Below are 26,174 nucleotides of genomic sequence, written 5' to 3'. Positions count from 1 at the left end.
TGATTAATTTTTCTATCCGTAACACCTAAATATAATAAAAAGACGTCAACACATTTGACAAAATCCGATGAGAATTACAAATATAACATTAAACATGTAAACTAAATACATGAATTTGGGATCAACAAGTACAGAAACACGTCTTATAGTAATGCGAATTCACATTCAGCAAAACAGTCACAATCGGGAATAAGTCACGTTTGGTAATTAAAAGATTAGACGACATAATGACAAACCACAATCTACCATGTGATAAAAATGTCCTTAGCTAGTTTGGTTAAAGAGACATCATATGGATCCACCAATTCGTGATGGTGTCCATAAAATTTACGGAGTGTCAATTTTAATCTGTCCTCCTCATAACTTTGTTGGAGCAGTTTCTGCGTAAGGAGCACACTCCTGTATATGAAGTCCGTATAGTGTGAACAAGCACGTGAATAACGTATCAATTGTAATATGTAAACACCATACGAAGGGGCAGAGGGTATGTTACTGCTGAGAAATGGGAAATTGGTAATTGGGAAGTTGAAATCGTCCCGTTTATCATAGATTTTCGTGTGAAGTCGTCCATCTACGTCAATATTGAGGAAAAGATCAAGGTATGAAGCACCTTTTTTTTTAGTATTGATTTATGAAAGAAAGAAAATTCTGAAGGTTTGTTATAACGTTTTTGGTAAATATTGCTCATTTTTACGGCAAATGTTAATCTGAGTATAGAACCTGTACACCTGGTAAAGTTTTCAGGCATGGCAGGAATTAAATTATCAAATTTAAGTTTTTATTGATTTTGAGTTTTTTTGTCAGGTTACCACAGAAGATGCAGAGATCAATTTATCAACTAATGTTTGAAAAATGTTTTAGATGTTTCACTATGTAATATGTGAGTTTTTTTAATTGACATGTACAATAGATGGACCATAGCTATCTTTACAACAATAGGTGATTTCAACTATACTATAAATGTATAGACTGTGTAAATGAAATTGGTCGTACAGGTTATATCTATATCAAGGTGGTACTCTACAGGAGATAACTCTGAAAAGTCAGCTAAACGTTTTAATAACGTTGTATTGTTAAGAAATATTAAGCTTCTCGATGATCAAATTTAGTGATTGTCAAACTGCTACATCTCCAGTCAAATTTTTCCAAGAAAGTTATTGATTCAAGTTTTTTGAAATTTTTATATTTTTTTTCAAAAAGTTAATATTTTGTCAAAATTTCATTCAAATTAAATGCGTCAAATCAATTTTAGTCAAGGTGTTGGGTATCACCTTAATGTCTTATTTTATTTTCAGTAATTATAGAACTTGATCTTTTCTTGGTTTCAAAACTACTCATGTTATTACACTATACGTCATCTTATTTGAAAAAAAACCTTAGAATATATTTATCATACATTATATGTTTATAATCTGTATATAATTTACACATGTCACTATAATAAATAATTTACTTACTTACTTACTTTATCATCTCCGCCCCAACCCCCAATCCCCCAATGCCTTAAAACAGTTTTAAATAGTGTTCGTGAATATGCAACATACGTGTAATGTGTTGTCCCCTCGCAACGAAATGAAATGACATAAAATCTGACATACGAACTTTTTGCGAACTTTTTGAATAATCAATAAATATCAGCGAAAAATGAAAACTTTGATTTTGATGACAAAAAAACTAAGTCGTATCATTCAAAACTGATATGCAAGTGTAGTTCTTGAAATACATATCTACAAATCTACCAAGATTAATTTTAAACCGCATGCAGATGTAAACATCCAATTGAATATTGTACTCATAAGTTGTTGTTTAGCTCATAAACACAATTATGCAAAATAATGAGCATACAATTAATTTCATTTGAAAGCTCACATACTCCCACTAGTTGAATCGCATAAATCCTTTATTCTATATCATATAGTATTTTTCTTTGTAGTTCTCTTTTTGGTCTTGTAGTTGAGAATTTGCCAAATTCAAAATGTAAAAGCATATTATACATGTATGCTAGTAAACTATATATATATAACATGTTGAAGTGTTGAATACTGCTTCGTTTCGTTTATTTTCATTTTCTTTTTAATTTTGGTAATCGAAATGAAAGCAAGCAATTGCTAAATTTTTTATAAAACACGCTTCGTTTCTAAAATATGATCGTCACTGCTTCCATTTCGAAAAGATTAAATAAGAACAGAATGTTTTGCTATTAAACAATCATAATCTACGATATTTCAAAACTTACAATTATAATCGTCCGAAGTTACAGAAAGAACTTTATCCACACATATGCAAGTATATTTTTACTTTTTGGTAACCTTTCATCTCTACATATCTTTTTGTAATACATTAACTTCCTCATTGTTGTTTCATATAGTCACAAGCTCTATTTTTAGGATCCTCTATTGCTGTGACGTTACGCACGGTAATGCGTTCGGATTAAAATTACGTTATTATATGATTTTAGAACAGCAACCATTTGCCTATAAAAAAATAAAATCACCAACATCCATATATCTACAGAAAGGCCCGGACATTTTTTTTTTTATTTTAAGTTAATTCTATAAATTTTTGCACCATACATTTATTTTATTGAACTCACAAATCTTACTTTTGCGTTAAAAATTGCATGTCCGGCGTAACATTTCAGATTAAATTAAATGCATTTCTCTATGTTCCGTTGTAATTTTGCACATGAAATCTGCGAAATTTAGTATATCAGCTTCCTACTAGATTTATATTATAACATAATACCCGTTTTTTGGTATTGGCTGAACTTTGAACCAAGCCTTCAACGAAATATTCAGCAGAGGAACCTGTCTTAATGAGTTTTGAGGAAAGTTTATCAAAATTTCAGTTTTATTATTATCCCTATAAAATAATCAAATCATATTAAAACTTTACTCAATAGAAAGTTCAGAAAAAGATAAACATTTTCAAAGTTTCAAATGTAAAATAAAACTTTTTTTTGAAGCAGATTTTTTAAAAATCGAATGTCTAGCCACTATGTCCAAACGTTATTTTTGTCCATTCCTTAGGTGAAACATGTTGTATAAATACTAAATGTGCATTTATAATACAAAACTAACATATTTATAAGATACAAACTATAAGTTCATACAAATGGTTAAATGAGTCGGGTGTTTTCACTAACATTATGACCTTACATTTTTTTTCGGAAAGTATTCCCTATGTCTAGCCATTATGTCCAAGGGTGTCATTTTGACGTTTCTGCACAGTGGCGTCTTTTATACAAATACACACTATTTACGAACTGTTTAGGCAGTTAAAATGATGCCGGGAATGTTCATTCCAAAATAGTCTGCTGAATCAAAATAACACTCAGATTAGAAAAACATACACACATAAGGAATAAACCCTTTATAGACACAGGGGAAAAGGGGGAATGGGCCGAGGGATAATTTGTTACGGACAAAAGTTCACGCAAATCTAAAACACCTTTATAGATTAGAAACCGATTAGAATCCGAGTTACAAAGGTCTTATCAATTTTAAACAACTATATAAATACGTATTTGTAAAATTAAACAATCAGTGCTAAAAAGATCGAGGAATAGTCTCAAAACTCGCACAGATATTGGACAAAATTGAGTTCAATCTAAAAAAAAACATTTCAACTAAAATCATTATAAAAAGAAATATTGCTGAATTATTATATGACCGATTTTTATGAATTAAATACAAATGTACCATAAATTTTTATGTTCAATTTGTCAAAAAAATGTTCAGGCTAAATTTATCTTCTCATGTGTCCCTCCGGAAGCAAAATTTTTTTTAAAGGTTGCTATGTATTCTATCCAAAATAAAATTGGAAAAATTTGCATTTGTTTTCATCTAATCACAGATCAAAAAATAAAAACTATCCTTAATTGCCTTATACATGATAAATTTTGAAATATTTCTTCAGCTTATGGTTTTTATTTGATAAAAGTCGATCGATAACAAAATGTCAAAGTTAGTATATGGCGTCAAATTTGTCAGTTATACATGTTACGTCTTGCGACGCAATACCGTGCGTAACGTCTGTAGATTGTTGATGTATTGATACCATACGGTTAATTACATATTGTTAATTTATGTGTCATTGTGAAAAAAGTTGCTTCATTGCAAATCATACCACATCTTCTTTTTAGAGTAAGCCAACATGCTCTTTAACAACAAAAAAAGTTTTAAACGATCAAACAACAGACTTATGCTGCATTCGCGCAGTCATGGTCATCGTCATTATACATCACCCTCTCTGCATGATGTCTCTATTAATGACTTGTTGCCATTCATACAAAAACCGTTAGGTATTCATCACATTCGCACGAAACTTTATTCATTACCCCTTTCAAAACTTCATTCTCTGTTCAATTTATGTTTGGAATCCACTGTTACAAACCCTCATTCAAACCAATACAAACTTCAAGCTATAATTTCGGATATTGCAAGTCACAGACTTTTCAAGCCAGTTCGCATTGGAAAAGATGAAAAAGAGAAAAGATATTTTCTAAATCTTTCCTTTGCCAACAAAGGTCTCGATGGCGTCAACCTTGGCAATATCCTTCATCATAAATTAGTTCAATCGAAAATACCTCCTTATTTTAAAGACCAGTCTGTACCAATAATTTCTTATACCTATACCAAACCTATTGCAACTAAAATTTTCAATTACAAACGCGTTTTGCAGGATCTCGATATTGACGACTTCAAGTCTAAACCTCCTGATTGCACTTGTGCTAGTTCCCAATTCACATATAATCCCGCTGGCCACGTTATTACCGGTGACCTTAACATTGTTAATAACACTTCTCTACGAAACGTGTTATCGAAAGGTCCGAAATATCGTGAGCCTAAATCCATCAATTGGAAATACAACTTTAAAATTTTGATGGATTCAGTCGAGGATTATGCCAGGCAATGGGCTAAGCGCGAGAAGGAAGACGTAGACACTCTATCCGAATGGATAAAGGCAGTGAGGTCCTTAATACAAATCAGAATTAAGAAACTGAATGGGTCCATCAATGCCCATGCTACGTCAATTTTTAAAGACCCAAATGTTGCTAAACACCTATCCGACCTCCATGATAAATATGTTGTTGTCCCCGCAGACAAAGCCCCAAATAACATCGTTTTTGTCTGTAAAAGTCATTACATTAATTGCTTGATAAACGAATTAGGTATAGACAATTCACTTGGAAACTCAACATATACCCTCACGACACTTACCAAAGAGGAAATCCTGGATAATCATAGGTCTGTTCTTTGTTCCTTTGGTATTTCAACCAAAGATGAAGAACTGGATCTTCCATCACTGTATTGGATACCTAAACTACATAAGTGTCCTTACAAACAGCGGTATATTGCTGGGTCTTCCAAGTGCTCCACAAAACCTCTTTCTAAATTATTAACATCCATTTTATCAGCAATCAAAGACGGGCTTCAAAGTTATTGTGAAACTGCCTATTCTAGAGGTGGCGTGAATCAGATGTGGATACTTAAAAATTCCAAAGATCTTTTAGAGTACATACAATCTAACTCTCTTTCATCTTGTAACAGTATTAAAACATTTGACTTCTCTACTCTTTACACAAGTATTCCACATTCCAAACTTAAAGACAAATTAAAAGAGTTGGTATTACTTTGCTTCATAAAAAAGAATGGCCAACGTAGATACAAGTATCTTGTCTTAGGGAGGGATAAATCCTACTTTGTAAAGAATCACTCTGATTCAAACAAAAAATTCTCTGAAACCGATATTATCAAGATGCTTGATTTCTTGATTGACAACATATTTGTTACGTTCGGAGGACGTGTTTTTCAACAGACTGTCGGCATACCAATGGGAACAAACTGTGCCCCTCTACTTGCTGACTTGTTTCTTTATTATTATGAGGCTGACTTCATGCAGGAACTTCTTAGGAAGAAAGATAAGAAGTTAGCAATATCCTTTAACTCTACTTTCCGCTATATAGATGACGTTCTTTCACTAAACAATTCAAAATTTGGTGACTATGTGGAACGCATCTATCCCATCGAATTGGAGATAAAGGATACTACAGATACAGTTAAGTCAGCTTCATATCTTGACTTACATCTAGAAATTGACAATGAGGGTCGGTTGAAGACAAAACTTTACGACAAAAGAGATGATTTCAGCTTTCCAATTGTGAACTTTCCATTTCTAAGTAGCAACATTCCAGCAGCACCTGCATACGGGGTATATATCTCTCAATTGATACGATATTCCCGTGCTTGCATTTCCTATCATGATTTTCTTGATAGAGGGTTACTGCTCACAAGGAAGCTATTAAATCAAGAGTTCCAAATGGTGAAGTTGAAATCATCCCTTCGTAAATTTTACGGACGCCATCACGAGTTGGTTGACCGTTATGGAATAACCATTTCACAAATGATATCGGATATGTTCCTCACGTCGTAACTACAATCCCCTTCCCTTTCATGAATTTGACCTACCGAATTAGACTATTTACCGGATTTGTAATCACATAAGCAACACGACGGGTGCCGCATGTGGAGCAGGATCTGCTTACCCTTCCGGAGCACCTGAGATCACCCCTAGTTTTTGGTGGGGTTCGTGTTGTTTATTCTTTAGTTTTCTATGTTGTGTCATGTGTACTATTGTTTTTCTGTTTGTCTTTTTCATTTTTAGCCATGGCGTTGTCAGTTTGTTTTAGATTTATGAGTTTGACTGTCACTTTGGTATCTTTCGTCCCTCTTCTATAAGAGCAGTCGAAATGCGTTGATTGTATATTTCTATGTTATATACAGTCACTGACCCTATTTCATTTTTCTTCATGAATATTTCAAAAGTAGTTGACGGAACCATATGTGTCATGACGACCTCTTCATCCTGTCCTTGTTTCCAATGTATACAACGAAGCATGGAAAGACTCAAACTTATTCCTTTTACAATTAGTGGTTGAGGTAGTTTTTGATAAAGTTGAGGTCCAATCAACTTGAAACTTAGTAAACATGTTCACTATGTTATGGTCTTTCTAATTTTAATGCCAGAATTAATTAGAGATTTTACCCTATTTTCATGGTCCACTGACCATAGAATATGATAGTGCGGATGGGGCATCCGTTTACTTTGAACACATTCTTGTTGTTGATATTTTAGTAAATTATCAAGCGAATTCGTTTACCATTTATTGGTTTCAACAGGTAACATGTACATTTCATTATGTTGTATATTTTCTCCGCGAGATATGATACCTTTTTAAAGGTTTTTTTTCCAATATCTAAACAAATAAATAACAATAACTCAATAAACAACAATTGAACATGAGTTTTTTGTTTTGTTTTATAGATTGCAGTATAAAGACAATATTAATGCAATGCGTTATACATGATATAGAAAAAATGATCAGCTATACAGGATCCACCAAAATGAGATTTTATCTAGTCTACAATGTCAATAGTTTTATATGCTGTGTTTTGTGTACTGCTGTCTATCTTTCGTTTTTTTCATTATTGCAGTCTCTTTTATTTTTGTTTTTGCCCTGGCGTTGTCAGTTTTTTTGGGACTCTAATTATATCTGTTGAAAATCGTTATCCTTTCTTCTACGATGTTTGAGAATGTCGATTGTTGAAGATGCAGTACCTCATTGATCAAAACAGTTTCTTTAATTATAACCTCTAGTTTAAATATTGGTCAGTAGTTTATCACCTGTTCAACGTTTGACAAAGTGTTTGACTCTATGATATTTTAATTGGCGTTAATCATCACTAGAAAGACATAGATCGGCGAAATATTGTTCAATCTTATTTCTAATGAGAGTTCGTTTCCCGGAACAATGTACGTATTTACACTTTCGGGATTTTTCTGAAATTTATTTCCAAATTATCTTAGATATCCTCATAAAAAACTTCTGATTTCAAGCAACAATTCCTTTTTAATATTGTCTTCAAATGTTTTAAATTGTGATGTCAAAGTTTACGGAAACCCGTGTGACTTTACGCAACGGCGGACAAATTTACATACAAGTGAAAATATGTGTCTATAGAGTAACGTTGATCTTAATCAAGATAACAAAATTTCAATGACTTTTTAAAACGCAGTGTACTAATTCTAGGAAATTATTTATTCGTGATTAGAATTTAACTGTAGAAAGTAAAATTATTAAAATTTAAAAGTACAAACTACAGACATGTCACATTGCAACGGGTGGATCTCCAAGTGGCTTTTGGATACTCTCAAAGACAGCTTTCCAAAATAAGTCCTCCCCTACTCCACCTTTATAGGTCAGGTATGGAGTTGTCTTGATCAAATTTTTAACAGGACACGTCATATGATTAGAATTGATAGTTTTCAACATGATGAGTAAAAATACATCTTTTCCTTGTTGCCGCCTACGTTCCTGCAAAAAATCTACTTCCCACTGACACCACTCGCTTTTAGCGAAATCATTGCTCATTATAACTATAATTTTCCAGCATTTTTGTAAGTAAGTGTCTATGTTTTTAGTTATTGATGCACCAACATCGAAATCCCGATGATGAACACACAGCTTGAGACCATCATCTTCGAGTTTTCTCAGGAAAATATTATGAACCCATTCTCTATCAGCGTCACAGTAAACAACAAAAGCATGATATTCGTAATCCTCGCTACTGTTTAGACGAATGTATCCCCGTCGTTTAAGTCTGTGTATTCGAAACAGATAGAAATAATTTCGGATATTTGCATGGCATCTGTATGCCATAACTATAAGAGTAATTATTATAAAGCCAAATGATGACAAAATAATCGCCGTTGTATATAGTTGATTCCAAGGTGTGCATATGTCGTTAGTTGGATGATATCTACACACACATTTTCCATGCATATTCTCCGGATAAATGCATTTGTACCTATATGGGTAGTTAACCAATATTTGTCGGTTTTTATTTTCATTTTTTAACCAATCACTAAACCACATAAGGTCACATGTACACGAGAAATGATTGTTCGAGAGGTCGAGAGTTTTCAGTCTCATTAACAGTTCATTAGGAAAAGATGACGAGTTAATCAATTGAATATAATTCCCTTGGAGATTAAGGTATTGTAAATTTGTCATATTTTCAAATGTTCCTTCTTTCCAATCACGCAAGTAATTCCCTTGAAGAATCAAGCGTTGAAGTGATGACATCAAGTGAAACACGTTAGTTGGTATTTTCTGCAGATATGTTGAAGCGAGATTGAGAGAAGTAAGGTTTGGAAATGCCTAAACATTTGACGTAACACAGGTTCGTTTTCTGATGGTAAAAAGTTATCCTTCAAATCCAACTGTGTTAATTTCGGGACGTGTTTAAATATATATATTGGATCAAATCGTCGATCACCATCAAAATGAAATCTGCTATGTCCAAACATAGGTCTTTGCAACGAAAAACTTTGAAAAGTATTTCGCTCATTTTTTTTCAATTTGTTGTATTGAAAATGTAGTTCGGTCAGCTGAGATATACTGTTAAATGTATCGTTCAACAAAACAGTCAATCTATTACCATTCAGCTGGAGGGTTTTAAGAGACGGCAAACATTTGAACATGGTCGGTGTTAGTTCAGAAAGAGCGTTGTCGTTTATGCGTAGAAATTGAACTTTTTGCAGTAGACTTGTCCCGTTAATGCTGTTACAAAAACTCGAAAGACTAACAATATCGTTTCCATCAACAATTATGTCTTTCACATATTGAGTGTGTCACATCAAGAGTCACAGTAAACAACAATGCATGATATTCGTAATCCTCGCTACTGTTAGACGTATATAACCCTGACTTTTAAGTCTGTGTATTCTAAACAGATAAAAGTAGTTTCTGATATTTGCATTGCATCTGGATACAATAATTGAAAGACTAATTGTCATAAATGCAAATGACGACAATATAATCGCCATGGTGTATAATTGATTCCAAGGAGTGCATATTTCTTTAGTTGGATTATATTTTATCAAATGTTTCCCACGCATATTCTCTGGAGAAATGCATATAGACCTCCCTGGATAGTTAGGCATTATTGGACGGGTTTTATTTTTATTTCGTAGCCAATCACGAAACCACATAATGTCACATGTACACGAAAAGTGATTGTTAGAAAGGTCAAGTTTTTTCAGACTCGATAGCATTTCCTTTGGAAAAGTAGACGGGCTGATCAACTGAATGTAATTCCCTTCGAGATTTAAGTATTGTAGATCAGACATATTATCAAATGTTCCTTCTTTCAGTTCACGCAAGGAATTTCCTTGAAGAATCAACTGTTGAAGTGACTTCATCAAGCAAAAAACGTAAGTTGGTAACTCCTTTAGGTGTGTAGCATGTAGATTCAGATAAATAAGGTTCTGTAAAGGACTAAACATTTGTTTCCAAGGCATGTATTCTCCTCGTAAAAAGTTACCTGTCAAATCTAAATGTGTTAACTTTGGGATGTGTTTAAATATGTTCACTTGATTATATCTTCCATCATCGTCAAAATGAAATCCGTTTTGCCCAAAATTTAGTATTTGCAATGACATACTTCTAAAAGCTGTTGGCTCGATTGTTTTAATTCCGTTAGATTGAATATGTAATTCTTTCAACTGAGGTATTACGTTAAATGTATTATTCAACAACACATTAAACTTATTGTTATTTAACTGAAGGGTTTTTAGTGACGGCAAACATTCGAACATATACGGATTTAGTTCAAAGAGAAAGTTTTCGTTCATGAATAAAGTTGTTAGAGTCTTAAGATTACTTGTCCTGTTAGTTTTGCTGCAAAAACTAGGAAAAAGAACAATTTTGTTGCCATTGACATTTTATTTTTTCACATTGACGGGTTGCAGCACATCTAGTGTTAGTAAGCTTATTTTCTGAGAGATCAAGTGTATACGTGAGCAAAGAACAGGTTGCTAATCCCTTTTTTGAATTAGAATTGCATCTTTTATCATATGATGAGCAATCGTAATATATACAAATAAAAACTAAGCTAAGGTAATCTATTCCTGAAGTAGATAAGCCTTAGTATTTCAAAAAATTAAAAATTTTGTAAACAGTTAATTTATAAATAAAAAGACTTGGTCCAATAATTGACCCCTGTGGGACCCCTGGCTTAACTGAAACGAAATCTGACTTTCACCTTCTAAAACTTTTTTTTCTCGACTATTTACAAAAATTGAATCCTGAAATTGAGTGCAAGAAACGGAAGCAAGCAAGGAACACTAATCCTGTTTTTTTTTATCGTATCTTTATTATGGTTGATATAATCAAAGGACACTTAAATTATTAATATATTAGTGTGTCCCCGACATCCTTCGATATTCGATGTGTTGCCGACATCCTTTTTCAATTTTTTAAAAATAAGACGTTTTTCGACCATAATGACGGATATTTGTGAGTAACAAGTATTTTCCCGAGTACAATAAAGAATTCGGACATGTTCATTTGTTGATAATGTAGGCGGTTCTTGATAATCAAGATGTTGTTATGAAAAATTTTGCCGATATCCTCTATGTTGACCCAATTCCTAAAACTGGTATCGAAGTGTTTGCAAAATTGAGACAACCAATAATATTGAGCGATGGCTCATTTATTTTCCTACTTTATATAGTCTTTGGTGGACTATTTTTCATAATCATAACCCTCATATAACTGGCATTATAAGTAAAATTCTTACCTTGAAGCGACAAGATGGTGGTCCTATTTCAATCGCCGACACCCTGCGTTATGACGTAGATCCCCCCTTGTTATATTGATATGCTCAGTAACTCGTGTTATATTAGTCAGAATGAGATAACTAAGTTAATGTATATTGATTCGAATTTAACTAAGTAATTGTATCTACTACTAACAAGTGGTAGTAAACAATAAGTACTAGCAAAATTTTCTATCAAAAGCATTCACAAGGAAACCCTACCAAATTTCAAAAACAAATGCACACCATACATTAATTATATCTAAAGACCATTTATACGGTCACTCATCATCTCGGATCTGATGTAACAATTCCTTCTCTTAAACTGTATTTATGTATTTCCATGGTTTGCGATATAACCTCAACATTGACCTGTCAATCTTTTTGATGTGAGCGTCACTGATGAGTCTTATGTAGACGAAACGCACGTTTGGCATATAAAAGTTTAAGCCTGGTACTTTTGATAACTATTAGCATTTCTATCTTTAATATATATGTAAGCCTCAAATCTATGTCCGGCCTCAAATCTATGTCCTTTTCCCAAATCTATGTCCTTTTTAATATTGCGTGAAATACGTTCCAAATCTATGTCCTGTACTGTCTCACATCTATGTCCTTTATTTACTCAAATCTATGGCCATTTTTGGCTCAAATCTATGTCCTTTCTTCGACGTAAACAAAACAAAACGTCATCAGGTAAACAATGAAAAGTAAACAATTACAGGTGTAAGTACGGCCTTCAACACGGAGCATTAACTCACACCGAACAAACTATGTACAAGTGGTTTATATGACAAAAGCAAGGTTAACATTTTAACTATTAAAACACATGGTTTAACATTCCTTTATCTTTTGTCTTTAAAACTGGAGGGAAATCTGTTATGAATAGTGGACTGATGGAATATTTTCAAAAACGTTAACTAGAGATTTATCCTCTTGAACTGTTTTCTGTCAATTATCAGGATATCTTCACTCCTACTATTGGGGAGTATTTGCAATTCAAAACAAATGCAGCTATGGACAAAGGGATGGCAGTGTTTACATCCGGTTTCAGGAAAAGGGAATATGCCAAAACATAAAGAATGATTCTTCTAGGGGAAAGATTTTTGTTATTAAAGACATAATTACAAGTTTTACATTTGAACTAAATAGATATCAGCTAAGGCCATACAATTGATAAATGCTCTATTGTGATTTACAATTTGTGGTATGAATGTCAATTTAAAAGCAATATGAAAAAATTTAGAGACAATTGAAGTACGCTGAAGTTGCATACAAATAGTCATCTTTACTGTCTTTTTAGTAAAAAAAAGTATGTGTAGTTTAATTATTGAAGACGGCATACAATAATAACACACACATGTACAGATTTTAACCACACACATAGAAACAAAAATTACTTTATTAAACAATCATACAAGACCGTACTTAAAAAACAATATTTTAAATCATGGACTTTCTTAGTCCCGGTTTAAATACAAGCGAAATAATTTAGCTAAATTTACTTATACTTGAGCTCTTGTACACACATGGAGAACACATACCAATAAATTGATATTGAACTATGGGAAATGACTTAATAAAAAAATACCTATAAGGCTGAAATTATTAGACGGGCATAAATTTGCGCATGGCTTAAAAAGAATTAAAACATAACAGTTTTAAAGCCTTATCTTTTATAACGGACATAGATTTGAGAAAAACGTCACGATTAAAAATCAGCCACAGATTTGAGGCCGAATTATTTTTTAAGGACATATATTTGTGAATGACGTCATAATTAAAAATCGGCCACAGATTTGAGGCCGAATATTTTTATATGGACATAGATTAGCGATTGACGTCACGATGGGGCATATATTTGAGAAACGAACACAGATTAGAGGTCGTACATAGATCTGAGGTTTACATATATATTGTGCATAAAGAAGAAAAAAACATGTTTGTGTAATTCATGTATCTCAGAATTGATATTTTGTTCCAATTAGGTTGCTTCAAATAAAACATTATCAAAATAGTTGTACTTTATATTGCATATTATAAATAAATCATTAGACATAGCGATTAACGTTTTGAAATATATCAAAAGCAAGTTCCCCCGAGAATATCTATTAATTTGAAATACAGGAAATAACTTTTAAGTATTACAGGATAATGATAAACACCAGGAAATAGATATTTCATGTGAAAACAGATGAATCGCGAATAACACGGAACATTATATTTGTGTTGATTAGACTTTTTATTCATAAAATTGTTCAGTGTTCTATAGTGTTGTATTGTGTTGAATTTATTTTATTTTTATTTTATTGTTATAAATCAATCATTGTAATCAGTGTATGAAATTTACAACCCGCAAATGTCCATAATTGGATGATTAAAGTATTCTTATTCTTATTCTCATTCTTATTCTTATTATTATATGTGTGCAGTTCATTAAGGTGGTACCTAACACTTTCACTAAAATTAATTTGGCTCTTTTAATTTTCATAGAATTTTGACAAATTATTTACTTTGACCCTTTGACACAAATATTAAAATTTCAAAAAATTTGAACCAACCAATTTATCAGAAAAATTACACTGGTTATGTAGCAGTTAGACAAACACTAATTTTGATTATTGAGAAGCTTAATATTTCCATATTAACACAACGTAATTAAAACGTTTAGTTGATTTTACAGAGTTATCTTCCTGTGGTGTTAGATTCCACCTTAACTTAATTAGCTAGACACATTAGACCATATGGTTTAGTTGTTGTCCAAGTTAGATATAGTGTTGTGTTTACAGATCGATCTCGAGAGTATTTGATTAGTTTCACACAGAAACACGACAAATGATATCATTCACCTTTTTTTAGTATTGATTTATGAAAGAAAGAAAATTCTGAACGTTTTTGGTAAATATTGCTAATAGTATAGAACCTGTACACCTGGTAAAGTTTTAAGCGTTGCAGGAATTAAATAATTAAATTTTGAACGATTTTTTTTTATTTTAGAAAATAACTTTTTATTAATTTTGAATGTTTTGTCAGGTTACCACAGAAGATGCAGAGATCAACTTATCAAGTAATGTTTGAAAAATGTTTTTAGATGTTCCACTATGTAATATGTGAGTTGTTTAAATTGACATGAACAATAGATGTACCATAGCTATATTTATCTTTATAGGCGATTTAAACTATACTGTAAATGTACAGACTGTGTAAATAAATTCGGTCGAACTGTTTATATGTTATATCTATATCAAGGTGGAACTTAACTCTATAGGAGATAACTCTGAAAAGATAGCTAAACGTTTTAATTACGTTGTATTGTTGAGGAAATATTAAGCTTCACGATGATCAAATTTAGTGTTTGTCAAACTGCTATATCTCCAGTCAAATTTTTCCAAGAAAGTTTACTTATTGATTCAAGTTTTTTGAAATTTTTATATTTTTTTTCAAAAAGTTAATATTTTGTCAAAATTTTATTCAAATTAAATGCGTCAAGTTAATTAAGTCAAGGTGTTGGGTATCACCTTAATGTCTTCTTTTATTTTCAGTAATTATAAAATTTGATCTTTTCTTGGTTTTTACTCATGTAATATATTATATGTCATCTTATTTGAAAACATCCTTAGAAGATTTATCATCTCCGCCCCCAACCCCCAATCCCCCAATTCATTAACAGTTTTATATATTGTTCGTGAATATGTAACATACGTGTAATGTGTTACCCCCTCGCAACAAAATGAAATGACATAAAATCTGACTTACGAACTTTTTGAAATATCAATAAATATCAGCGAAAAATTAAAACTTTGATTTTGATGACAAAAAACTAAGTCGTATCATTCAAAACTGATATGCAAGTGTAGTTCTTGAAATACATATCTACAAATCTACCAAGATTAATTTTAAACCGCATGCAGATGTAAACATCCAATTGAATATTGTACTCATAAGTTGTTGTTTAGCTCATAAACACAATTATGCAAAATAATGAGCATACAATTAATTTCATTTGAAAGCTCACATACTCCCACCAGTTGAATCACATAAATCCTTTATTCTATATCATATGGTATTTTTCTTTGTAGTTCTCTTTTTGGTCTTGTAGTTGAGAATTTGCCAAATTCAAAATGTAAAAGCATATTATACATGTATGCTAGTAAACTATATATATATAACATGTTGAAGTGTTGAATGCTGCTTCGTTTCGTTTATTTTCATTTTCTTTTTAATTTTGGTAATCGAAATGAAAGCAAGCAATTGCTAAATTTTTTATAAAACACGCTTCGTTTCTAAAATATGATCGTCACTGCTTCCATTTCGAAAAGATTAAATAAGAACAGAATGTTTTGCTATTAAACAATCATAATCTACGATATTTCAAAACTTACAATTATAATCGTCCGAAGTTACAGAAAGAACTTTATCCACACATATGCAAGTATATTTTTACTTTTTGGTAACCTTTCATCTCTACATATCTTTTTGTAATACATTAACTTCCTCATTGTTGTTTCATATAGTCACAAGCTCTATTTTTAGGATCCTCTATTGCTGTAGATTGTTGATGTATTGATGAAGGCCATACGGTTAATTACATATTGTTAATTTATGTGTCATTGTGAAAAGTTGCTTCATTGCAAATCATACCACATCTTCTTTTTAGAGTAAGCCAACATGCTCTTTAACAACAAAAAAAGTTTTAAACGATCAAACAACAGACTTATGCTGCATTCGTTCTATAAGAGCAGTCGAAATGCGTTGATTGTATATTTCTATGTTATATACAGTCACTGACCCTATTTCATTTTTCTTCATGAATATTTCAAAAGTAGTTGACGGAACCATATGTGTCATGACGACCTCTTCATCCTGTCCTTGTTTCCAATGTATACAACGAAGCATGGAAAGACTCAAACTTATTTCTCTTACAATTAGTGGTTTAGGTAGTTTTTGATAAAGTTGAGGTCCAATCAACTTGAAACTTAGTAAACATGTTCACTATGTTATGGTCTTTCTAATTTTAATGCCAGAATTAATTAGAGATTTTACCCAATTTTCATGGACCACTGACCATAGAATATGATAGTGCGGATGGGGCATCTGTTTACTTGGAACACATTCTTGTTGTTGATATTTTAGTAAGTTCTCAAACGAATTCGTTCTCACCATTGATTGGTTTCAACAGGTAACATGTATATTTCATTGTGTTGTATATTTTCTCCGCCATATATGAGGCCTTTTTAACGGGGATTTTTTCCAAATATTTAAATAATCAAATAAATAACAATAACACAATAAACGACAATTGAACATGAGTTTTTGGTTTTGTTTTAAAGATAGCAGTATAAAGACAATACTAATGTAATGCCTTAATTATGATATAATTAAAAATTATCATCTATACAGGATCAACCAAATAGAGACTTTATACCTGAATTAATTATATTCTAGTGTAAATTGTCAATATTTTCCAATACTGTGTGTTGTGTACTGCTGTTTGTCTTTCGATTTTTCATTAATGCAATCTTTTTGTTTTTGTGTGACTTTAATATTTTTTGAAAATCGTTCGTCTTTTTTCTACAATGTTTGAGTGTGTCGTTTGTTGAAGATGCAATACCTTATCAAAACAGGTTCTTTACTAAATAGCCTCTAGTTTAAATATTGGTCAGTAGATTATTTGTCCGGGTTGGGCATTCCGTTCGTTTCTTCAAAATTTTATCCCCTATTCAACGTTTGTAAAAGTTTTTTTACTTTATAATATTTTGGTGTTGATCTAAAAAGACATTAATTGGCGAAATGGGCGTAAAACGAAAGAGCTTCTTGTCCAATCTTACAACTAAATAGAGTTCGTTTCCCGGAAATAAAAAAAATGTATTTACACTTTTGGTATTTTGCTGAATTTTGTCTCCAAATAACCTGAAATATCCTCCGAAAAACCTTCTGACGTCAAGCAACAATTACTTTTTAATAGTGACGTCAAATGTTTTGAATTGTGATGTCAAAGTTTGCGGAAACCTGTGTGATTTTGCGTAATGGCGGACAAATTTACATACAAGTGTAAATATGTGTCTATAGAGTAACTTTGATCTTTATAAAGACAATAAAATTTCAATGACTTTTTAAGTGTAATGATTCTAGGAAATTATTCGTGGTGTTTCAAACATGTCTCTAGAAAGTCAAATTATGATGGACTAACAACAGACATGTCACATTGCAACTGGTGGATCTCCAAGAGGCTTTTGGATACTCTCAATCACAGCTTTCCAAAATAAGTCCTCCCCTACTCCACCTTTATAGGTCAGGTATGGGGTTGTCTTTATCAATGTTTTGACAGGACACGTCATATGATTAGAATTTATAGTTTTCAACATGATAAGTAAAAATACATCTTTTCCTTGTTGCCGCCTGCGTTCCTGCAAAAAATCCACTTCCCATTGACACCACTCGCTTTTAGCAAAATCATTACTCATAATTACAATAATTTTCCAGCATTTTTGTAAGTAAGTGTCTATGTTTTCTGTTATTGATGCGCCAATATCGAAATCCCGATGATGAACACACAGCTTGAGACCATCATCTTCGAGTTTTCTCAGGAAAATATTATGAACCCATTCTCTATCAGCGTCACAGTAAACAACAAATGCATGATATTCGTAATCATCGCTACTGTTTAGACGAATATATCCCCGTCGCTTTAGTCTGTGTATTCTAAATAGATAAAAATAATTTCGGATATTTGCATGGCATCTGTATGCCATAACTATAAGAGTAATTATTATAAAGCCAAATGATGACAAAATAATCGCCGTTGTATATAGTTGATTCCAAGGTGTGCATATGTCGTTAGTTGGGTTATATCTTAACAAAAATTTCCCATGCATATTCTCCGGAGAAATGCATTTGTACCTGTACGGATAGTTAACCAATATTGGTCGGTTTTTGTTTTCATTTCTTGACCAATTACAAAACCACATAAGGTCACATGTACACGAGAAATGATTGTTCGAGAGGTCGAGCGTTTTCAGTCTCATTAACAGTTCATTAGGAAAAGATGACGAGTTAATCAACTGAATATAATTCCCTTGGAGATTTAGGTATTGTAAATGTGTCATATTTTCAAATGTTCCTATTTTCCAATCACGCAAGTAATTCCCCTGAAGAATCAAGCGTTGAAGTGATGGCATCAAGTGAAAAACGTTAGTTGGTATTTTCTGCAGATATGTTGAAGCAAGATTGAGAGAAGTAAGGTTTTGTAAATGCCTAAACATTTGACGTAACACAGGTTCGTTTTCTGATGGTAAAAAGTTATCCGTCAAATCCAATTGTATTAACTTGGGGACGTTTTTAAATATATTATTTGGATTAAATCGTCGATCATCATCAAAATGGAATCCGTTGTGTCCAACATTTAACCTTTGCAACGATAAACTTTGAAAAGCATTTCGCTCAATTTTTTTCAATTTGTTGTATTGAATATGTAATTCGGTCAGCTGAGGTATACTGCTAAATGTATTGTTCAACAAGACAGTCAATCTATTACCATTCAGCTGGAGGGTTTTAAGTGACGGCAAACATTTGAACATGGTCGGTGTTAGTTCAGAAAGAGCGTTGTCGTTTATGCTTAGTAATTGAAGTTTTTGCAGTAGACTTGTCCCGTCAATGCTGTTACAAAAACTCGAAAGACGAACAATATCGTTTCCATCAACAATCATGTCTTTTAAATTAACAGAGTGTGTCACATCAAGAGTGATGAGTTTATTTCTTGTGAGTTCAAGTCGATGCAAGTTCATAAGATTTGCAACTTCGGCAAAAGAAAATTCTTGGAGTTTGTTCTTTGAAAGATGAATTTCCCTGATATCTTTAAAAGCCTTTTCATCGAACATGCCAGTAGGAATATTAGCCCAACCATTTTCCATTAAGCCAATGTATTCCAGAGAAGCTGTTAATTTACTTAATGCCTTTTTGACATCCGAAATATTTAATGCCTTCTCTCCTGATATAATGAGACTTTTCAAAACTTTCAAACCAGAAAACGCGTCCTCATCTAAAATTCGAATTGCATTAGAGGTAAGAATTAGAGATGTTATATTGTTTTTCGTTAAGTTTGTCATAAATTCCCCGTTGATAATATCAAATTTGTTGTTAGTAAAATAGATGGATTTCACATATTCTGGAAATCTTGGTATGTACGTGAGCTCAACACAAGTAGCAGATCTTTTTGATGGTTTACATCTACATTTTGGGTCACACGATGAACAGCCGTAAAAAATACATATGAACACTAACAGCACATATGTTTTTTTATTAGCCATTTCAATCTGTAATCAGAATATAAACATTCTTTAGACTTTATAAAGTATGAAGTACATGTACGGAAAATATTTGTTTACTCGTTTTTTCTAAAATTATACTTTTGTCTATGATTATTCGAATACCTATCCATAAACATACAAATATTTCTCTATCAGAGAGTAATATCAAACGCTAAAATATATACAAGGAAATCAGATATGATCTTAAACGATTAATGTGCAACATTTACTTCCTATGTCTACACGTTGTTGTTAATGATATATATAGTAAAAAAAGTATGTTACAACATTAATAAAATCTTGAGGATCTTAAAAGTCTTACTATATTATAACATGTATAATATAGACTATCTTTTTTCTGAATGTTTATCTATGTATGACATGCGTATGAACTATTTGTAAATATTAGTTACCAATTCTAGATATATTCTATCAAGGACTTTTTTTTTTTGCATTCAGACCATTTGAACTTACAGTTGCTGATTTTACATAGTTTGAGGTCCTTCAAAATATACTGTGAATTCATTATTATTCATTTGATATCAATTTTCGTGGATTTCGTGGGAACAGGTAAACCACGAAATTAAATGTTCAACGAATAGCAAATTTTCTATAGGCTGGTATGCAGATTTCAGCAAAACCACGAAATTATTTATCCACGAACATGTAAGTTTTCCTTAATCCACGAAAATTGGTACCCACGAAAATAAATAAATCCACAGTAATGTATTTAACCATAAATCAGTGAAACATCCTGTGTGCAGATCATCAATTTCGTTGATTATTTATATAATAAGGATTATCATGGTATTATTTTTTACATTATCAATAACATTTCAGACTCTCTATAAATAAAGATATTTATGTTTTCCTTATACAGTATTTATAACAGCGCATCATATAATATTAAAATTACCCTAAGCGCTTTACAACATATATCGAGTCACAAATAAAAGTGTTAACAATAAAATATGAAAGACCATGTTATAAAATCCTAAAACATACACATTTTGAATATATATTAAATTATATATGTATAAAAGTATACTTAGTCTTATGAATTTACTGATAAACAATGAAATTTAAATAGGCATTTCTGAAGAAATCAGTTTTCAGGGTTTTCTTAAAAACATTCACAGAACGGATGTTTCGCAGATCCCTAGGTAAATCATTCCACAGAACGGCCGCCACTTTGTCGAAACTTCTTTCCTCATTTTTGTTGTTGATGTACACAAGAAAGAAAAAACTGCAAGTCTCAATTAAAGGAACAATAGCTGTAAAATCCATGTTCACCTATTTGAACCACAATTTATTTCATTTATAATATGCCAAAACGTACATTCAGATTAAAAAAATCCATAGGATACAATTATCAAAGCTTGGACATGTAATAATTCATTAGCAAAGTAAAAGCCCTCTTACTTTCCACCAGGACACTCTCCGGAAGACTGAAAATGACGATGGTACCAAATATAAACATATGAGGTTCACTGTTACTTTGAGATGAAGAACAGCAATAAAGCATTGTTCCTTTTCTTTTTGTTAGTTTTTTATGTTGTGTATTTACTGATTTTGTGTCATGGATTGATACTAATGTCCTTTTATTTTCATATTATGAATATAAATTTAATATAAACAGACTTACAGGCACGTGCCATTGTAAGTGTATACTGACGACTTTTTCTAGGTCTGTTTCATCTCATGTTATTGATTACAAATAAATACCTTTAAAATATGTTAACCTGTTTAAAAATAACTTTGTGATGTTCATATAAGTCAACGAAATGGATATTTCTCGTGGTACCTTTGTGTTAATTTTCAATGATGACATTATTTTCTTTCAAATGAATGAACACGCTTACCTCATGCTTAACATATGCACAACTGTCCTCATTAAGGTTTGAGTGAAACTTTGAATTGATATGGTATACATGAGGTTTAATCATTGACTTGTAAGCCAATAATGCATAAGCGAAGTTGTTTTTGTCGAAACTGAAATAACAGACTGGTTATAGCATTATCTTTTTTTCAATAATTTGCCATCAAAAAGGTTTGAAACAAAACAAAATATTATTATTTTACTTTTTCAAAATTGTTAATTATGCTCTTTTTGGCCTTTTTTTCAAAGAATACACCAAATAACGGAAAAATGGAAGGGTAGGATTGTTAAGTCAAATTTAAATATCAAAATCAAATGCAGTAGGCAAAACCTCTATACTCAGAAATGTAGGCATAAAATTTATAAGACAAACGATCTTTTCATTCTTCCCTTGATAAAGGTGTTGGGAAAAGATTAATATATTTTTTATATTGTAGATGCATACCCTGGAAACCATATAAAAAAATTATACATCGAAGTCGTCAGATAAGTGCTCAATTTACTAGTAACCCATTTTCTCAAAATCCAACATAGACTGTCCCTCTGGTATCTCCCCTCTTCTATTACAAGACTTATAAAAAGCTTCTACAAATTTGTAAGGAGATGAATTTCAAATTGGCCAACCTACTGTTTTGGTCACTGCTGAGTCTCATAAAGACAAAACGCGCGTCTAGGGTAACAAATAATCCTTACATATATCTCATGGGTTGATTTCAAGCATAAATGTCACAAATTCATGTATCCTGAATGATATTATTATGTTGAAATGAATTTATCATAAATACTAGCATTAAAATTGTGTATGGAAGACTCGCGATATGACTTAAAATAACTCATCAGTGACGCTCGAATAATAAAAAATAAAAAGACCAAAAACAAATTACGGAAGTGAAAAGCGTGAAGGACCACAATTGAAAGTTTTTTCCAAATATATCTATTAACTATTCCCTTTCCTGGGGGTAGACAATCCTTAGTATTTCCATGCAAACATTCAAAGTTTTATAAACAGTTAATTTATAATAATGACCATATCAATTATAGTTCATGTTATCAACAAAATGCTGACCATTGGGCTGGTTATACTCTCGAAGTAACCTCCTCTAGCAGCGAAATAGACCCAAGAGTTTGTCAATAAACTATTCATATATTAAAATTTCGTTCAGGAATTGTCATATTAGACCAATGCTGCAATACTTTATATAAATATCTTATTATAAGAATTCCAGATTAAAAATTAAAATATTATAAAGTCACATTTTAGTTTGATGTAATAGAAATAAAAATGCTGGTTTTATATTATTTTACTTACTGCTACCTTGCATGTATAAATACCCACTTCTACAAAGTATTTAAATAACTTCCTTAGCGTAATTTGATGTATACAATCTCATGTACTGATATGGGCCGTTCACTCTACAATTTGTAGAGGAAAATGGAGATTTTGTCAAAAGGTTCGAGGTGATTTAAATACAAATATAGATATATGTTAAGTGTTTCAACCTACTTTGTTGTGTTCGTTTTATACCTTGTCAGTTATAAATAGAAAAATTTGAAAAGACGAATTCAACAAATATTTACGTTGTGTTACACTGAGAGTAAATCGTCAACGTGTTTTAATGAAATAGAATAACAAAAGCTTCGGTTTGTTTCTAAAATTGTATCATGGAATTCAAGTTAATTGAAAAGAACAAATGTTTAATCTGTACATAATAACAGTTCTACATAACGCTAAATTTAAAAACAAGCAAACTTAAACAAATCTTAATCGTCATAATACTTAATTAATCTCGAATCATTGTTTATTTCTCGAACATTGCAAAAATATATATACAAGAAATAATCTGAATTAACAGTACAAAGGTCACGAACTGGAATTGTCGTTGTCTCAAATCAAGATTTCTCTGTCAAATATTTTGATGCCGGCGAGGTCGTTTGGTCTTAAATGTTCCCGATTATGACAATTTGACTGAGAGTGGATTTGCATGGTTGATCATGTATGCATAGCCGAAAACATTTACGTAAAAGTCGCACACGGTCTACTCACGGTCTGTGATTATCGGTCCTTCAACTCTGTACTAGTTTGGCTTTATAAATATTTTGATATGAGCGTCACTGATGAGTCTTATGTAGACGAAACGCGCGTCTGACGTACTAAATTATAATCCTGGTACCTTTGATAACTATTTGTAACATGTTATTACTTTTATTATTTCTTTCGTACTCGCTTGAGTATATTTGAACAGCGGTTAACTATTGCTTCCTTCATTAATTTGCCAGTGTATCAATTTGTAAAGCCAACGATTTTGTACTTGAAATTGGAAGAATCACAACAAACATGGTCACCTATAGTTGTTAATTTATGTGTCATGCGAAGAGTTGTCTCACTGGCAATTGTACCTCATATTTATTTTGGGACATTATCAATGTAGTGCACGTTTTAAAACGCTGAATCAGCTGATTATTAAAATCTTATAATACTTAGGCACACATTTTTGTTGACAATTACATCAGCTGAATTACTGACGGGAACACTTAATTCTACATTATTTTTTTGTATTTATGAACTTTTTAAAAATTAATAAAACGTGAATGAAATAGTGATTAAGATTATATCGTATATCTGATACTTCTATCACATCTTAAATATAGGTAAATAAAATATTAAAATATATTTGTGTATATGGATGTTCATTTACATTTTGACAGAGATATACTAACGCCTCTCTTATTTGATCATCTAGAACAGTTTAATTTCAAAAATTATTTCGTGCTAATAAAATGATATTTACAAAAATCACCATCGTTTTCAGCTTGTAAAACTCGAATATATCAATCTCGTCTTTAAGGAAATAGACACCAAATCTATATCTACAACTTCCCTATTGGTATTTACATTCTAACTTGAATAGTGATATTGAAGTGTGACCTTGTATCTTAAACTTTAACCAGCTGGTCTTTGTTTTGGGTTCAAACACATCTATTGAAATGTCAAAAAATGTCTTCATAGATATAGCCAAATGTAGTATGAATGCAAATGAGACAACTCTCCATCAAAATAACAATTTATAAAAGAAAACTATTATAGATCAATGTATGCTATTCCAGTTCATAGATTTCAAGTTACTGACCTAACCTTGGCTCAGTGATTTAGTGGGAACAGACAAGTAGTTTACATGGCTAAAATACTGCTTGATATTTAAATCAAAGGTATACATTATGTACAAAAAAATGTAGTTACTTATACTTCCACACTTGGCAGATCAATACTAGAGAATCATATGCATACAGAAAAGCTAAGACAGAATAATACTTAAGAGAATCAAACAGATAAGCTAACACTGACAGAACATTTTAAATAAACGTATCTTCTTCTACATAAATTCACATTCACTGTAATAAAGATAAAAGGTTGTTTAACTACAACAAAATATATTAACAGGCCTACCACTTACATAAAAATTCTCCAACTCATTTTTGTCTTACAGATAGGTATAACTTAAAAAATGTAGTTTGTGCTATAGAAAACCTACTCATCATGAAAAAAAATAATTTGAAAAACATGCTGTCTTTATCATGTTTATATAAAAAAATCTCTTTTAAAAAGGCATTTCTCGAAGAACATGGTGTGTTTAACTTTGTTTTATAGCTAGCTTAACCTGCAATCAAGTATTTTACTTTATACATGTATGGCGGTTGTAAATGTCAATGTACGTGTGATTTTCAACAACCAATGTCTCAAGAAAAAAAAATTTGAAACTCTTTAACTAAATACATTTACTTACGATTTATTTGAGTTGGAATGTTAATGTATATTCTACATGTCTACATATAGATGGCTATATATTTACACTATTTTACTTTTTAATACTTTTACCATTAAAATGATTAAGTCGCGTTTCGGATGTTTATGAGATGATTTAGTTGCGATCTAAAATTTAAAAAAAAATACATATCCTTTAGGGGGTCTCCTAAGGGGGGTCTGATCCCGGATCCCGCTTACTGTTTTTTCACTTTAGGTAGATCGTTCTTTTTTTATTTTTACTACAAAGCTTCAAATACCAGCGAGAAAGTGGGTTGAATTCTGCTTTATCCATTTAAAATTTACTATTCTTATTAACAGTACCATTAAACATTTGAAAAAAGAAGTGAATCAGACAAACATTTTGCTTTTACAAATATCATACCAAGATTTGATACACTCAAGACAATTTCAGTTTTAAAATGCTTATTTAGCATTTTAGCTTATTTTTCATTTATATTTTGCATCAAATGAAATGACAATGGGGTTATCCAAATTATAAAACACGTATAAATCCCTCCCTTAAC

General features: G+C 31.5%; 3 protein-coding genes across 3 annotated transcripts; all 3 read right to left on the bottom strand.

The window, feature by feature from the left end:
- Positions 1 to 7,302: 7,302 nt before the first annotated feature.
- Positions 7,303 to 9,289, bottom strand: LOC143042736 (toll-like receptor 2 type-2). The gene has a single exon (XM_076215180.1). It carries the CDS (start codon positions 9,146 to 9,148, stop codon positions 8,171 to 8,173), a length of 978 nt encoding a protein of 325 aa, XP_076071295.1. The 5' UTR covers positions 9,149 to 9,289; the 3' UTR covers positions 7,303 to 8,170.
- A 419-nt stretch (positions 9,290 to 9,708) lies between these two features.
- LOC143043810 (toll-like receptor 7) lies at positions 9,709 to 10,821 on the bottom strand. The gene has a single exon (XM_076215991.1). It carries the CDS (start codon positions 10,696 to 10,698, stop codon positions 9,709 to 9,711), a length of 990 nt encoding a protein of 329 aa, XP_076072106.1. The 5' UTR covers positions 10,699 to 10,821.
- Positions 10,822 to 17,763: 6,942 nt separating this feature from the next.
- LOC143042735 (toll-like receptor 2 type-1) lies at positions 17,764 to 23,225 on the bottom strand. Its single transcript, XM_076215179.1, has 2 exons — positions 23,158 to 23,225; positions 17,764 to 19,975 (listed from the first exon to the last, which is right to left on the bottom strand). The coding sequence occupies exon 2, from the start codon at positions 19,967 to 19,969 to the stop codon at positions 17,864 to 17,866; it is 2,106 nt and encodes a 701-aa protein (XP_076071294.1). The 5' UTR covers positions 19,970 to 19,975; positions 23,158 to 23,225; the 3' UTR covers positions 17,764 to 17,863.
- Between the last annotated feature and the right edge of the window lie 2,949 nt (positions 23,226 to 26,174).

Source organism: Mytilus galloprovincialis, chromosome 8, assembly GCF_965363235.1.
Source record: "Mytilus galloprovincialis chromosome 8, xbMytGall1.hap1.1, whole genome shotgun sequence".
Lineage (NCBI taxonomy): Eukaryota > Metazoa > Mollusca > Bivalvia > Mytilida > Mytilidae > Mytilus > Mytilus galloprovincialis.
The sequence above is the reverse complement of the archived record's forward strand: the minus strand, read 5'-3'. Positions and strand labels throughout refer to the sequence as shown.